This window comes from Pituophis catenifer, unplaced genomic scaffold, assembly GCF_029215685.1.
Source record: "Pituophis catenifer annectens isolate HBS135680 unplaced genomic scaffold, rPitCat1.0.hap2 SCAF_2, whole genome shotgun sequence".
NCBI lineage: Eukaryota > Metazoa > Chordata > Lepidosauria > Squamata > Colubridae > Pituophis > Pituophis catenifer.
In genome coordinates this window covers 90,449,906-90,464,291 of record NW_027256882.1, presented here as the reverse complement: position 1 = coordinate 90,464,291, position 14,386 = coordinate 90,449,906, and the positions used below count along the sequence as shown (strand labels likewise).

Here is a 14,386-nt window from a genome sequence, read left to right as displayed (position 1 = left end):
TGTTAGTATTGACATCCCTTCCCCACTTAAGTATTGTTCTATTTCCTCTGTTGTTACTTTATCTTTCTCATAAAGCTCTTGATAGTATTGAATTATTATCTCCTTTTTCTTCTCTAAACTCTGTTGGATTATACCCTTTTTGTCCTGTAATTTCTGAATTGTTCTTTTCTCCCTCTCTTTCCTCAGCCTATATGCCAGCCACCTCCCCGGCTTATTTGCTTGCTCAAAGTAATTCTATCTTATGTATTTCAATGCCATTGCATATTTCCCCTGTTCTAATATGTTCAAATTGTGTTTCGCTGCTATCCAATTAACCCTAATTTGTTCATCTCCTTCTTGTAATTTTCTTTCCCATTTTTGAATTTCTTCTAGTGCTTTATTGTAATCTTTTTCCCTCTCTTTTTTCCATTTTGCATTATAGGCTATCGTCAAGCCTCTTACATACGCCTTAGTCGTGTCCCATAAATTTTGTAGGGAGGTGTGCTGTTTTGTGTTTTCCTTATAGAACAATTCTAATTCCTTCTCTATATACTCCTTAAATTCCTTTTCTTTCAAAAGCTGTATATTCATTGTCCATCTACTTTTTTTTCTCCACCATCCCTTCCATGTTAACATTATTGGGTTATGATCAGCCCATTTATTAGACAATATTTCTACTGATTCTATTTCTGACATCAACGTATTTGTAACCCATGCCATGTCTAACCTGGACCAGGACCTATGTGGGTTTGAATAGTATGTAAAATTTTTAACTTCCGGGTTATAAAATCTCCAGCTGTCTACCATATTTAACTCTTCTACCAAGTCTTTAAATGTTCTAGGCAATACATTTTTCTTACTTTTATTTCTCTGGCCACTTTTATAATCTTTTCTTACGTCCATAATCGCATTAAAGTCACCGATCAAACATACATTTTCCATTTTCTGTTCTATTATTTTCTCATGCACATTTTTATAAAATTCTGATTGTTGGCTGTTTGGAGCATATATAACCACCAATAAAATGTTTTTACTGTTGACCTTCAGCTCTATCATCACTGTTCTCCCTATCGTGTCTACATATTTTAAATTGCTATCTATTCCTTCTTTCACATATACTACAACCCTTCTTTTTTTCTCCTCCGCCAATGCTGCATATGCTTTGCCTAGCTTCTTATATTGTACATACTTTTCGTCTTGTTTTCTTATGTGTACCTCCTGGAGGCACACAATATCTATTTTTTGTTTCACAATTTTTCTTAAAATTTGGTGTCTTTTAGATGGTGAATTGAGACCGTTTACATTCAAAGATAGAATTTTTAGGTCTTGTTCCATTTCTTAGTGGTTTTCCTGTTGTTTCTTTTTTGTTTCTTCCTGTTCCTTTTTTTCCCTCCTTGTTTGTACTCCTTCTTCCTCTTGAATCTCTCCTTCCTCCTCTTTTTCTCCTTCCTTTGGCACTCTTTCACACTCTCGTCTCTGTTTTCCTATGGTGTTCCGTCCCAACTCCTGTTTACTATTACTTGTTGTTTCATTACCCATCACTTAATCATGTAATTCCCTTGCTTTGCTTTGTGTGTCCACCCTTATTTTTTTTCCCTGCCATGTTACCAGCATCCCTTCTAGTGTTATCCATCTAAAAGGTATATATCTCTTGTTTAGTAATGTGGCTAAGAATCAATAATCTTTCCGCATCTCTCTTACTCTTTTAGGGATTTGTTTCAGGGTAATTATTTCTTTATTCCTGTAAAACATGGGATCATCCTTTGTTATTTTATATACAATGTCTCTGACTTCTCACAAATCGTATATGTACCTCCCGGGGTAATTTGTTTTGTCGAGCGTAATTTGTATGGACTCTGTATACTTCGTCCAATTCGTTTATTATTTCGTCCTTCTCTCTTTGGAGGGCATCTGCTATCATCTCCGCCATTACTAACGTTAGATCCTCCTCTGTCTTCAGCCACATTTTGGAAATGTAAATAGAATGCAGCTCTTTCCATCTCTAATTGTGCTACAGTGTTTTCTAATTCTTTATTTAGTCCCATCATTTTTAAGTCTAAAGATTTTTCTTCAGTTAGTTCTGTTTTCTTTTCTATGGCTATTATCCTTTGGTCATTTTTTGTTATAATTTCCTGTATCAAATCCATCTTTTCATCTATCTTCTGGATATCACTTTTTATCTCTCTCTTGACCTCATCCATGTCCTTCCTGGTTTCTTCATGGTTCCTAGTCATGCACTCCTGCATTTTAACCATGGTCTCTTGTATTGTCATGAGTGTGGCCTGCATTGTTGGCATACTTAATACGGTCGGCTGCTTCTCTGATGAAAACATTCCCTCCAAGGTCCTCTGTGTCACTGGGGAGGCCGACGGTCCAGCTAGTATTGATGCAGTTTTCTTCCCTGATTTCAGCGTCATTGTGGTGGTACTAGTCATCTCCTTAAGTATTCTGTATTGTTCCACCAATATCTTATCCACCTTCTCCCAAATCACCATCCAAATTCTAAATAGCTTCTTTCTTTCCCTACTTTCCTTCCTTCCTTCCTTTTTTTTTATCTTCCAACTATATTGGGCTACCTAACTCCTAACTTAATTTCCACTTTTCCTTTTCATATATTCAATTCATTAGTACTTTTACAGTTTCTCCAAAATCAACACTCCTACCTATTAATCAATCAATTAATCTATTATTCAGTCAATCAATTAAATAGTCCATTACCCTTAAATACTTAATTACTACTATATAAATACTAAACTTAAAATGACAAAATAAGTACTTAAATAATCAATACTTAATTATAGAACAGTTAGTAATAATTGCTATAATTAATTATATAAATGAAATTTTGCAATTATAAATAATTCTAAAAGATATTCTAAAGGATATTTATAGGTTATTTATAAGTTCTATATAAAATATGTACTGTTGATATTTCTATAACGTTTCAATTAATAATTTACTACAAAGTGAATAGGAATAAATATAAAAGGAGTAACAAGTTCCAGTAGATGTATGATTATGTCCAAAGGAAAAGGGAAAAAAGAAATAATAATATATTATCAAGAGTTCTATATGTCCAAATTATTATATATTTTTATAAAAGTTTCTGATATATCTTCACTGTAGCCTTTTTTTCCGTTTCTGATTTCCTTTCTGGCTTAGAATGATTCAATATGGCGATCTGCAATCTGCACAATCACACGTAAGCGTTTCTTACTTTGCCAAACAACCTCTTTCTTTCCGTTGGGGCAGTTAAAAAGCGGATGAATGTAGTGTCCAATTTCTTTCGGCGGTGACGTAGGGTCGTGGCGGCACGGGAAAAGAAGTGCTCTGTTCTCAGTGCTGAATTTCTAAGTTTTTGGAGCCCTTTCCGGCGAAGATCGGTCCTGGAGGGATTGGCAGTAAGGAGGGGAATCTTCGGAGGAGGCGAGGAGAAGTGCGATCTCCCGCCACACCAAGAAGGACCCTCATTCCGAACTTAGAAGAAGCTGGTCGGTGCAGCTGACTCAGAGGCCCGACACCCTGAGAGAGACCCAACGGGAAGCAGAAGAGTGAGTACGGTGCAAAGACTGGCAGTGTGAGCAGACTGAGAACAATTTAAAATATTTTTATTTCGGTGGAAACCGAAGAGGAGAAGATGATTTTCGGAGGGGCAGCGGGCAAGAGAAAACTCAGAATTTAAACGGGCGGCAAACGACGAGGAGAGTAAAACGGAAGAGAACGAACTTTAGACCAGATGCAAAAATTAAAGAACTGAAACGCTAATATATTAAAAACAGAACGTGGAGAGAGGTTTGTTTGAATAGCTGGATCGAGGACCTAGTTAACTTCTTTTCTGCAAATTAACATGGGGAAATGATGCCACATGGACCAATTCATTGAGCTTTTCTGTTTGTTAACCATCGAACTTGTAATGCCCGGTTTCAATAAAACAAAGAGCATTTTAATGAAAGCTAAATAGAATAATAGAAACATATTGCAAAATAAAATGAAAAAAAATAATAAAGCACATTTTAAAACTGGTCATGATTGTTAAAGATGTAATGATCCTTCAATTTGACTAATTCTGCCTGGATAAATATCTAATGCATTTAACTTGATAGGGCAATCAATTCTTAAATGCCAAACAAGTAGATTTTTTTCTGAAATCTTGCCAAGAAAACCGCAGGGCTTTGTCTAGGGCCTAGGCAGTCATCAAAAGTCAATGCTGACTTGAAGGCACACATATACGCAAGGAGAGCCAGTTTGGTGTAGTGATTAAGGCATCAGGTTAGAAATCAGGAGAAAGAAATAAAGCACATTCTTAAACTGCTGATTTTTGTTAAAGATGTAATTATTCAGCCTGACTAATTCTGCCTGGATAAATGTCTAATACATAATAGCACAATCAACTCTTAAAATGCCTAATCAACTCTTAAAATGCCTATCAGCAAGGCTATATTTGTAGAGTGAAAGATTTGAGGTCTCGAATTTCCTCTGCCAGAAACCCTCATATACACCCCTGATTCTGTCTTAGCGTAGCTGCTTGGTAGTTACTGTTGCTGACACTTACTGGTATCTTCCAGAATTATCTGTTTACCTGGTATTGTTTTTTACAACTCTCAACACTGTTGTATCAGATTCCAATGTCTTTATGGATAAGTAAAAGAACAAGAAGTTGAGTAGCAATGAAATAAGTTCAGTAGAGTCACCTCCAGAACTTGTAATATTAAATGTATGACTAGGGAAATGAGCCACCTTCTTTTGGAGATAGGCCAGTGTTTCAAGAGGTAAATAAATGTTAATGTTTATTTTTAAAAGGAAAAGAGGAAAGCTAAACATTAATTGTTAATTTTAAGTATTTATTTGGAAAGCATTTAGTGATGAGTGAATTTAAAACTGAAAATATGAAATTAGAGTAGTTTAGAAGTATCTCCCATAGGAAAATACTGTAAGGGGGTTAAACAGACAACAAAAGCAAAAATCATAAAGAGACCTAAAAAGAAATTAAATCAAGTACAATAAGAAAAAGCTAATAATTTCTCTAGAGAATATATCACCTTTGGAACAGATGTTACCTTTATTTTAATTTAAGCCTCAGCTGAGGAGACCAGTAAATCCCACTGACTTCCAGTCTATGAGAGAATGGGAGAGGCGGGGATTCTGTCTATGAAGATATAGATTAGAGATGCTTACAAATGTTGGAGAGGATATATATATTGGGAATTTTTGAGTTCTGCCAGCTGTCAAGGGAACATTCACAGCAGAAGCAGATCTTCCTTCTTAGTCAAGACAGTGTATGTGTGTTTTGTTGCTGACTGAAAATTTGCTCCATGTTTTCCCAATTTTGCTTTCACAGGGATTTGGCAATGTGGGTTTTCACTCAATGCGATACCTGCAGCGATCTGGAGCATGCTGTATATGCGTTGAAGAAGTAGATGGTGCCATCTATAACACCGATGGAATTGATTCCAATGAACTACAACATTACAAACAAGTATGTTGAATACAAGTAACTCAACTTAAAACAGTCCATTTAGTGACCGTTCAAAGTTACAATGGCACTGAAAAAAGTGACTTACGACCAATGCAGCCTCCCTATGGTCACATGATCAAAATTCAGATGCTTCACATATATGATGGTTGCAGTGTCCTGGAATCATGTGATCAGCTTTTGTGACCTTCTGACAAGCAAAGTCAATGGGAAATCCAGATTCATTTAACAGCCATGTCATTAACTTCCCAAATGCAATGATTCATTTAACAACTATAGCAAGAAAGGTCATAAAATGGACCAAACTCACTTAACAAATGTTTCACTTAGCAACATAAATTTTGATCTCACTTGTTGTCATAACTTGGGGACTACCTGTACATGAGGGTACTGGTGAGTTTTTTCTCTAAAAATAATCCAATACAGATAGGCCCTAGCCTATTTCAGGCACAGATGAACCATTAAATAGTGGTGAAAAATATATTTCTCTGGTTTTTCTCTCTTGGCTTGGCTAACTGAAGTTTTTATTCCAGGAACATGGCACCATTGTTGGTTTTCCAAAGGCTAAGAAACTTGAGGGCAGTGCCCTTGAGGTACCTTGTGATATCCTTATTCCAGCTGCTATGGAGAAACAGCTTACAAAGGCAAACGCTCATCATGTCCAAGCAAAGGTATTGTTTAGAGACCGTTGTTTTTAGTCTCATAAACCATTAGTCTTGTTTCTAGTAAGAAAAAAAAATCTGAGGCCTGGTTAATTAGATGATAAAAAAATGTACAGGTAGTCCTCAATTTATGACAATTGAGCCCAAAATTTCTGTTGCCAAGTGAAACATTTGTTAAGTCAGTTTTACCCCATTATACAGCCTTTCTTGCCACAGTTATTAAGCAAATCACTGCAGTTATTAAATTAGTAACAAGGTTGCTAAGTGAATCTGATATCCCCCATTGAGTGAGAAGGTCGCAAAAAAAGTTTATGACACTGCAACTGTCATAAATATGAGTCAGTTGCCAAGTGTCTGAATTTTGATCATGTGACCATGAGGATGCTGCAATGATTGTAAGTGCAACAAATAGTCATAAGTCACTTTTTTCAGTGCCATTGTAACTAAGTTGTCATTAAATGAATTGTTGTAAATCGAGGACTACTTTATTGAGGTCCCACCTGATAGCTCAGTGAAGAGGACAACTCCAATATGCAGTGACTATGAAAAATAGTAAGTTCCTTATTACATATCAGTAAGAAAGTGTCCTAAATTAAAACTAATTTAATTACCCTCAGGGAAATATTTGCTGTCTATGTATTGAGCACCATTTATTCTTCTGGTTGCTGCATTTTTAAAAGGATATGTAGGTAGCCTTCGACTTACAACCACAAACATTGCAAGGGAGAAGATGATTTCAAGTTCTCTTTCTTCTCGCAGTGTTTGAGTGTATCCCACCCAAGGTTACCCAGCCAGCATTCATAGCTAGGGCCAGGCTCAAACTCACAATGTCTGGCCTTCTAATCTGGTGCATTAACAAATAGACCAAACTGGCTCTGTATTTTTTGTGTGTGTGTGTGTGTGTGTGTGTGTGTGTGTGTGTGTGTGTGTAACCCTCTTCTCCCCTCCTTTAAAACACTGGAACTCTTTTGGGGGCCTTTCCATTGTAATTGTAAATTATGATGATCATTAAGCAAAACTTTTGCTCAATGAACCCAAAACTTGCATTACGAATTGAACCAGTCATTAACCAATAATATGGGTCATGAAGTGAATGGAATCCCAGTGCAGGGGTGCTTTGAGAGTAGGAGAAGGTAGAAGAGGCCTGGTGCAGGCTGTGTGTGAGTTGGACAGGGTGCTGCAATGCAATACAAACAGTAGGAGGCTGGAAAAGAAGCTATAGCCTGGCTGGAATGGGAAGTTTCAGGCATACCAGTCCAGATTTCAAGTTCTCCTTCTTGCAGTGTATAACACATATATGTATGTGTGAGTGCATATGCACAATTCCCACCTCATATAGGAAATGACCTGGCTGAACCCAAGGGCCGGGGTCAAACACATCAATTTGGAGTCGCTACACCCCTGTAAGAGACCTAAATTCAGCCCCCTTTGAAGTCCATTGACTCTTATCTGGCGTCAATTTGCCTTAACAGTTAGTAGATCAGATTCGTGTGTATAGGTTGCATGGAATAAACTCTTAAGTGCTTTTCAGCTCTATCTTGACTCCTGATTTTATGTGCCTGACACTTGCCTTCTTTAAAGCCCAATGCTTTAAAGAGACGAAGGAGACATCTTTTGAAAATGTACAAACACACAGAGGCACCTCAAACATTGCAAGAAAGAAACTTGGAATTCTCCTTTCTTCTTGCAATGTTTGAGACATGTGTGTGCACGTGTGTTTGTGTGACTCCTTCCTCTTCTTCGTTAAAGCTCTTCCCCACCACCATGTGGAAACCAGTGGATTGTTTTTCTTTTTCTAATTGATAGCCCCTTGTACAGTAGGCCAAAATCCCTGGTAACTGCAGACTGGTAGGATTGGTGCCCCGAGTGGGGTGGAGGGTTGGGGGGGGGCTAAACCCAACCCTGGCAATGGGGGATGGGCAAAGGCTGGGGCAAGCACTGCTGCAATAGGGAAAGCCACCAGTGGGAGGAAAGCCACTGGCAGGGATGGTTCAGTTGCTGTTTCATTGTAGCCACTGGTGCCCGCTTCCAGGATGGAGCCATGCAGCCAGGGACACTGAGGTGGGGCGACCTACCATCCTTCCCTAACATAAGGGATACCTGTTATTCCAGATATCTTCCAAAGATAAGTGAATGGGGATACGGAAGAGGGTATGTGCCTGGTGGGATGGGAAGTAGGTACAAGACCTGTGGCTTTAAGGTTGTGGGGGAATTTATTATTTTTTTATTATTATTTTAATTTGATTTATATGCCACCCTTCTCCAGAGACTCAGGGCGGCTTACAGTGCATTAAGCAATAGCCTTCATACTTTTGTATATTTATACAAAAGTCAGCTTATTGCCCCCACAAACTGGGTCCTCAATTTACCTACCTTAGAAAGGATGGAAGGCTGAGTCAACCTTGAATGAGGGGAAGATAGGTGGGGTAGGGTGCTGCAGCGTTCCTGCAGTTAATTGTGAAGGTGAATGATTGCACAGATGCGGCAGTGGCAATAACTTCAAAACCAGATCATAAATAGCTTTTGGGAGGCTCTGTTGTAACTCGAACAGTTGCTAAGTGACCTGTCATAAGTTGAGGATTGTGTTTAAGTCTTGTAAAAATGCATGAGGTAACTCATGGTTGTGAGTTGCATGATGAGAGAAAATTAGAATGTTACAGACATGAGGGGTCTCTAATTTTAATCCTGAGCTACAAATATTCTTCTTTAATGTAACATTTTAGCTTAATTTTAACCCTGAGCTACAAATATTCTTCTTTAATGTAACATTTTAACTTACAAAAAAAAGTAAATGAAGAAAGATATCAAAGTGTGTAAAATCACTCATGACCAAGAAAAAATAGACAGAGACATTTTTCTCAACTCAAAATATTATAAAGTAGAATCAGCCAACCAAGCTAATTGGCAGAAGATTTAAATAAGACAAAGGACTACTTCATATCACATATAATTAAAGTTTGCATTTTAGGTATGATAATTCTGCTTTATTCTTTTATCTTTTCATGCCTCACAGATTATTGCTGAAGGTGCTAATGGCCCTACAACTCCAGATGCTCATGACATCTTTTTGCAGAGAAAAATCCTTGTACTTCCGGTATGTCTGCAGACCTGATGGCTCCATTAATGCCCATGCTCTGCTATTTGGGCCTCTAGCTTATAGGCTGCTATTGGGCATTCTCCAACTTGTAGCACCTTGGAAAACTGGATAACCCTTTTGGAATGCAATTAAACATGACTGAATTTTGCAATACATTGAAAATATCCAGAGCAATCTAACAAAAATTGAATACACAAGTCAACTTGCATTTTTTTGTATGGATTTTTTAATGTTACCTCTGTTTGTATATTAATTCCTAATTTTGAATTTGGTAGCAAAATGAGGTTAAGATATAAATATATGGCTTTATTTTATTATATTTATTTTTGTGTTGTATTTCTATATAAATTAGCCTGAATATGAATTATAAAATTAAAACCATGTCCATAATGTCATAAATCTTGTCCTGTGGGATATAAATATTTGCAGTCCATTGGACTGAAATAAAGAATACATGTATTTAAATCCTCTAGTGTCAGGACTAAGGTGATACACTGTGCTGCTCCTTTTATTACTGTAGTTCTGAATACTTCCTTTAAATAAATGAATTTCTGAATTAGCCTTTGATGGAAGTTTTATCCTCTTGTCCTAACCTAGACTGGATTATTAGTAACAGCGTTTCTCAGAGAGATTTTTAGTGAAAAAAATATGTTAAAAGTCAGATGTTATATAAACTTACCAAACCTTTCCCTGGGACTCAACAGTAATTCGCTAATGTTGAGGTTGTCTTAAGTTCATTACTGAGTTTCACCATAGCTGGCCGAATACAGGAGTAAGTATAATCCTCACTGTGCAATAAGGTAAATAGTGAAGTCTCCCAAGGATACGAATTGGAAGTAGGCATGCATCAAGAACCAGCAACTTATGGAATCTGTTCCTCTTAGGCATGAAAATTAAATAGGAAGAGTGTTTTGCTTTGCAGCAAACTTCCCTCTACCCCGCCCTCCATAAATAAGTCAATTATTCAAGTAGGACTCTTATAAATGATAAGAAAGACACTGGTGCTGTATTTGGGGTCCCAAGTTTTGTGTTCAAAAAGAATCTGTAGTTGAGATGAACAGCATAATGTCCATGTTCATAGACAGTACAAATTATTTAGAGCAGAGAAATCTCAAACAAATTGTTTTTCAATCTCGGGGACAGATGGGAAAATAGCAGAGGTGACTACAGAGGCACATTTACATTGATGTAATATGTGAAGGTGTGATGACTAACCAAGAAAGTGTTCTTGGGATCCTATGAAAGAGTTCATTGAAAACTTTGGCTCAGTGTGCAATGGTTGTTTAATAAGGGGGAAAAAAGATCAAATGCATCTATTTAAAGTGGAGGTGGAGATAGAATAGCACAATCCCCTTGCTATGCTGTGGGCAAGACGTATTCATTGTATTGCCGTAAAATGTTGTCATGCTGGTATTTGACCAGACAGTACTAAACTACATGTTTTGGGGGCTTTCCATAATTCATTTGACCTAAAATATTTTTAGTTGGTCAATCCAGGAAGTAATTTCTGTCCTAAGGACCAGTGTACATTCAGAAGTTTACAGAACTTGAAACCTACCATATGGTACAAGTATGAATAAAACAAGAAATCTGTGACTGGTTTTTGGCCACTCAGTGACATTTGGCATTAGGTTGTTTTTTTCTCTGACTATGATTCTTATAGTTTGTGATATTACACTATTTCCTTTGCCTCCTATTGTTTTTTCTGCCCCCCCCTTTTAAAAACCATCTAGTGATAATGTAATTAATTGTTTACTTAGAGACTGAATGGCTGACTTCCTAATATTATGATAACCTCAAATTGTTCAGTACCTTGAATCACTGTTGCTAATATAAGAAGGGAAGGGGCAAATGGCTAGGCTTCTGAAGTCTGTATTATCATTCATCCACAGTACAGGAAATAAATTTCTGTGCTGCAGTAAAGTTGGCTATTCTCTATCTTCCGGATTGCGAGATAATCAATGTGTTGCAATACAGGTGCCTGAGCTCATTTTCATTGTCAGTAAGTAGAAATCAAGCAATAATGTGTTTGTTATTTTTAAATTTTTGTGTTGCATTTTTATATGAATGTGTAACATATTCCCAGAGTTCTCTTACAGAGAATTCATCAAGTAACTGAAACTATTTGTTTCTTTGTGGCAGGATTTATACATAAATGCAGGTGGTGTGATAGTTTCCTTTTTTGAATGGCTGAAGAATCTCAACCATGTCAGCTATGGGCGTCTTACTTTCAAATATGAGCGTGATTCTAACTATCATCTGCTGATGTCAGTGCAACAAAGTCTGGAGAGAAAATTTGGGAAAAGCGGTGGAAGTATCCCTATTATACCCACCTCAGAATTCCAAGCTAGAATAGCAGTAAGTTATTTATTTAACTCCCCCTTCCCTTCTCTTCCCTTCCCTTCCCTTTTGGAGCATTCCCTTAAATGAAAAACACCTAGGGCACTATATTTTTCATGAAGACACATGGGGAATTTCATTCTTCACAACTTTCACCAAAAAGGAAATGTTAGAGACTGGATGGTGGTTGTCTAAAACGTATAGATCCAAGAATGAAAGGAACCAACATCTCTTTCTGGTAATAAGGGCATTGAATCTTCACATATGGAACCATTCCCCATCTCCTGGATCCAGTGCATAAACTCACTCTCCATCCCACCCCACCCTATTCCAGTTATCCAAAGAAGCCAGAAGAGGCAAGAATCCAACTTGCAGGTGGATGACAGCCTAGAAAGCCTTTATCCACTTTCTTAACAGGCATAAAAGAAGGCCTAATTACCACAGTCAACTGGGCGGCCCTTGCCCAAGATAGCATTATCTAGAAAAGGGGTTCCCCAACTGTCTGTCTGTAGCATGCCATCAACAGGGTCATGCAAACAAGTGAAGCCCCATCCATTGGATGCAGGCAGCACATAAAACTATGCCCCTCTGGTCCACAGAAAAACCTTTCTCCATAGAAGTGGTCCCTGGTGCCTGAAAGGTTGGGGGCCACTGATCTAGAAGAAGGTCTCTGAAACAGCCTGCTAATGCAATAAGAAAGAGGTTTCTGTTAAGTCTCAGGTTGCAAGTCAGCACCCATGGACTGATTTTGTTCTCATATCAATGACCTGAGATAGGCTGGTAGCAATACACTGTATGTATTTTACAACCCACAGTTCCAAATCCATTCAGTCCATTACATTTGCAAAACAAAAGTGAGAAATAATTAGATTAATTAAAATCGAATGATATACTGTATTTTTCTTAATTTTATATTTTTTTAAAGGGTGCCTCAGAGAAGGATATTGTTCACTCTGGACTAGCTTTCACCATGGAATGTTCAGCCATGGTAGGTGTTTCTGAGTTGTATTTATCTATCACTGTCTTTAAAAAAATCATTTTGTTTTTCATACAGTTGACTTTTTACTTTATGCTTATGTATCTGTAATATCCATTGTTGCATTACTGCAATAGATGTTATTGCAGTGGTACCACTTTTATTCAATAATTACTTTTTAGGTTTTGGTTTCAGACCAGAATACTAGGTCCACATTGCTTATATTTATATGTTATTTTCTAGCAAATCATGAGTATAGCCACAAAGTATAATCTAGGCTTGGATCAGAGAACAGCTGCCTATATTTGTGCCATTGAAAAGATCTTTAAGACTTACATCGAAGCAAGATTCATTTACTGAAGCTATCCACTGCTGGCCTTCAACCTACTGGTTAAAAAATACAAACAACAAAAAAGTATGTATTACTTTAGAAGATAAGGAACCTCTAAGCAAGAAAGTTGGACCAAGATGTTGCTGTTATGTTATAGAACATTTTTCTCTTTCAATTTTAATTTTCAATTTAATTCAATTTATATGCCGCCCCTCTCCGAAGACTCAGGGCGGCTCACAATACATTTAAAATCCTAATAAAAAACATTTAAAAATTAAAAACATTAAAACTCATTCATACCATTCATGGCCAGATCTCGCCAGATCGCAAGAGCGAGATCAACGGCCCCAGGCCTGCCAGAAAAGCCAGGTCTTCACCGCTTTTCGGAAGGCCAATAGGGTGGGGATGGTCCGGACCTCAGGAGGTAACTGGTTCCAGAGAGCTGGGGCAGCCACAGAGAAGGCCCTCCCCCGTGGGCCCGCCAGCCAGCATTGTTTAGCTGACGGGACCTGGAGAAGATCAACTCTGTGGGATCTTACCGGTCGCTGGGAGCTATGCGATAGAAGGCGGGCTCTTGTTTTTATCCTATTCCTTCCTTTCATTTTCACAGACTTTCTGAGATATAATTATTAATTTTTTTCCTGAGTTTTAGTTTCGATCTATAGGTAGATGCTTTGTTGTTGTGCAACTTTATGTTACTGCTATTTCACTTGTCCCGAATTCTTACTCTATTTTGGTCTATGCAATACCACTTTTCTATCTTGTGACCTCCTCAGTAGATGAGATTAAGAATTAATGCTTCATTTTTTAAAGTTGTCAACTTGGATTCTGAATGTGGCAAAGTTTATTCCTTGCAATAAACCTTCTTATTTATTTTTATTTTAAATATCATACATATAATCAGTATTTATATCCTTGATGTTCTGTGCTGCATTTTCATTGTAGTTTGTTTCTCATATACAGTATATTCCCAAGATCTTGCAACTTAAATTGCCGCTTGTATCTTCAAAGGATTATTATCATTGCATTGTTGAATAACACTGATGAAATATGGTATAGTAGTAAGGAAATGTGATGGCAAATGTCTATCCAAATCTCTGGATAACGTTCTGTTAATATTAGTCTTTCCAGTCACATTTCTGAATAGATGTATGGCTGTGGCAGAACTAATGAAAAAAAGAGTTCTGCTTTAGATATCTGGGCAAACACTTTTATGTAATTGTACTCTGTTCAGAAGCAGCAGCAGCAGCAGCAGCAGGATCTCTTTATTCATGGAACAGTTAAGAAAGCTGATTCACAATGTTATAGTAGGCTATAACATACTCTGATAAACCTGGTAAGTTACTTTTGTATGCACATTTGCCTATTTTTCTAAGCAACTGCAGAAATTACTTTTTATATTACTAGTAAATTTTCAGGACTTGGCAAAAATCAAGGCAGCCATGTGCTCTATAATTGTGACTCAATGGGCAACATTCACAAAAACAAGTAATCTGTTTCAAACACAGATCTTTTGCCCCTAGACAGA

At 37.3% G+C, this 14,386-nt stretch overlaps 1 protein-coding gene across 1 annotated transcript in view; it reads left to right on the top strand.

Annotated features, from left to right (window-relative positions):
- Window positions 1-12,887, top strand: part of LOC139309651 (glutamate dehydrogenase, mitochondrial-like) — a 37,177-nt gene extending 24,290 nt beyond the window's left edge. The window contains exons 7-12 of the mRNA XM_070933801.1: window positions 5,318-5,455; window positions 5,986-6,123; window positions 9,128-9,208; window positions 11,354-11,569; window positions 12,477-12,539; window positions 12,771-12,887. Of these exons, the coding sequence (XP_070789902.1) occupies window positions 5,318-5,455; window positions 5,986-6,123; window positions 9,128-9,208; window positions 11,354-11,569; window positions 12,477-12,539; window positions 12,771-12,887 (753 nt within the window). The remainder of the gene's footprint in view (window positions 1-5,317; window positions 5,456-5,985; window positions 6,124-9,127; window positions 9,209-11,353; window positions 11,570-12,476; window positions 12,540-12,770) is intronic.
- The last annotated feature ends 1,499 nt before the right edge of the window (window positions 12,888-14,386 follow it).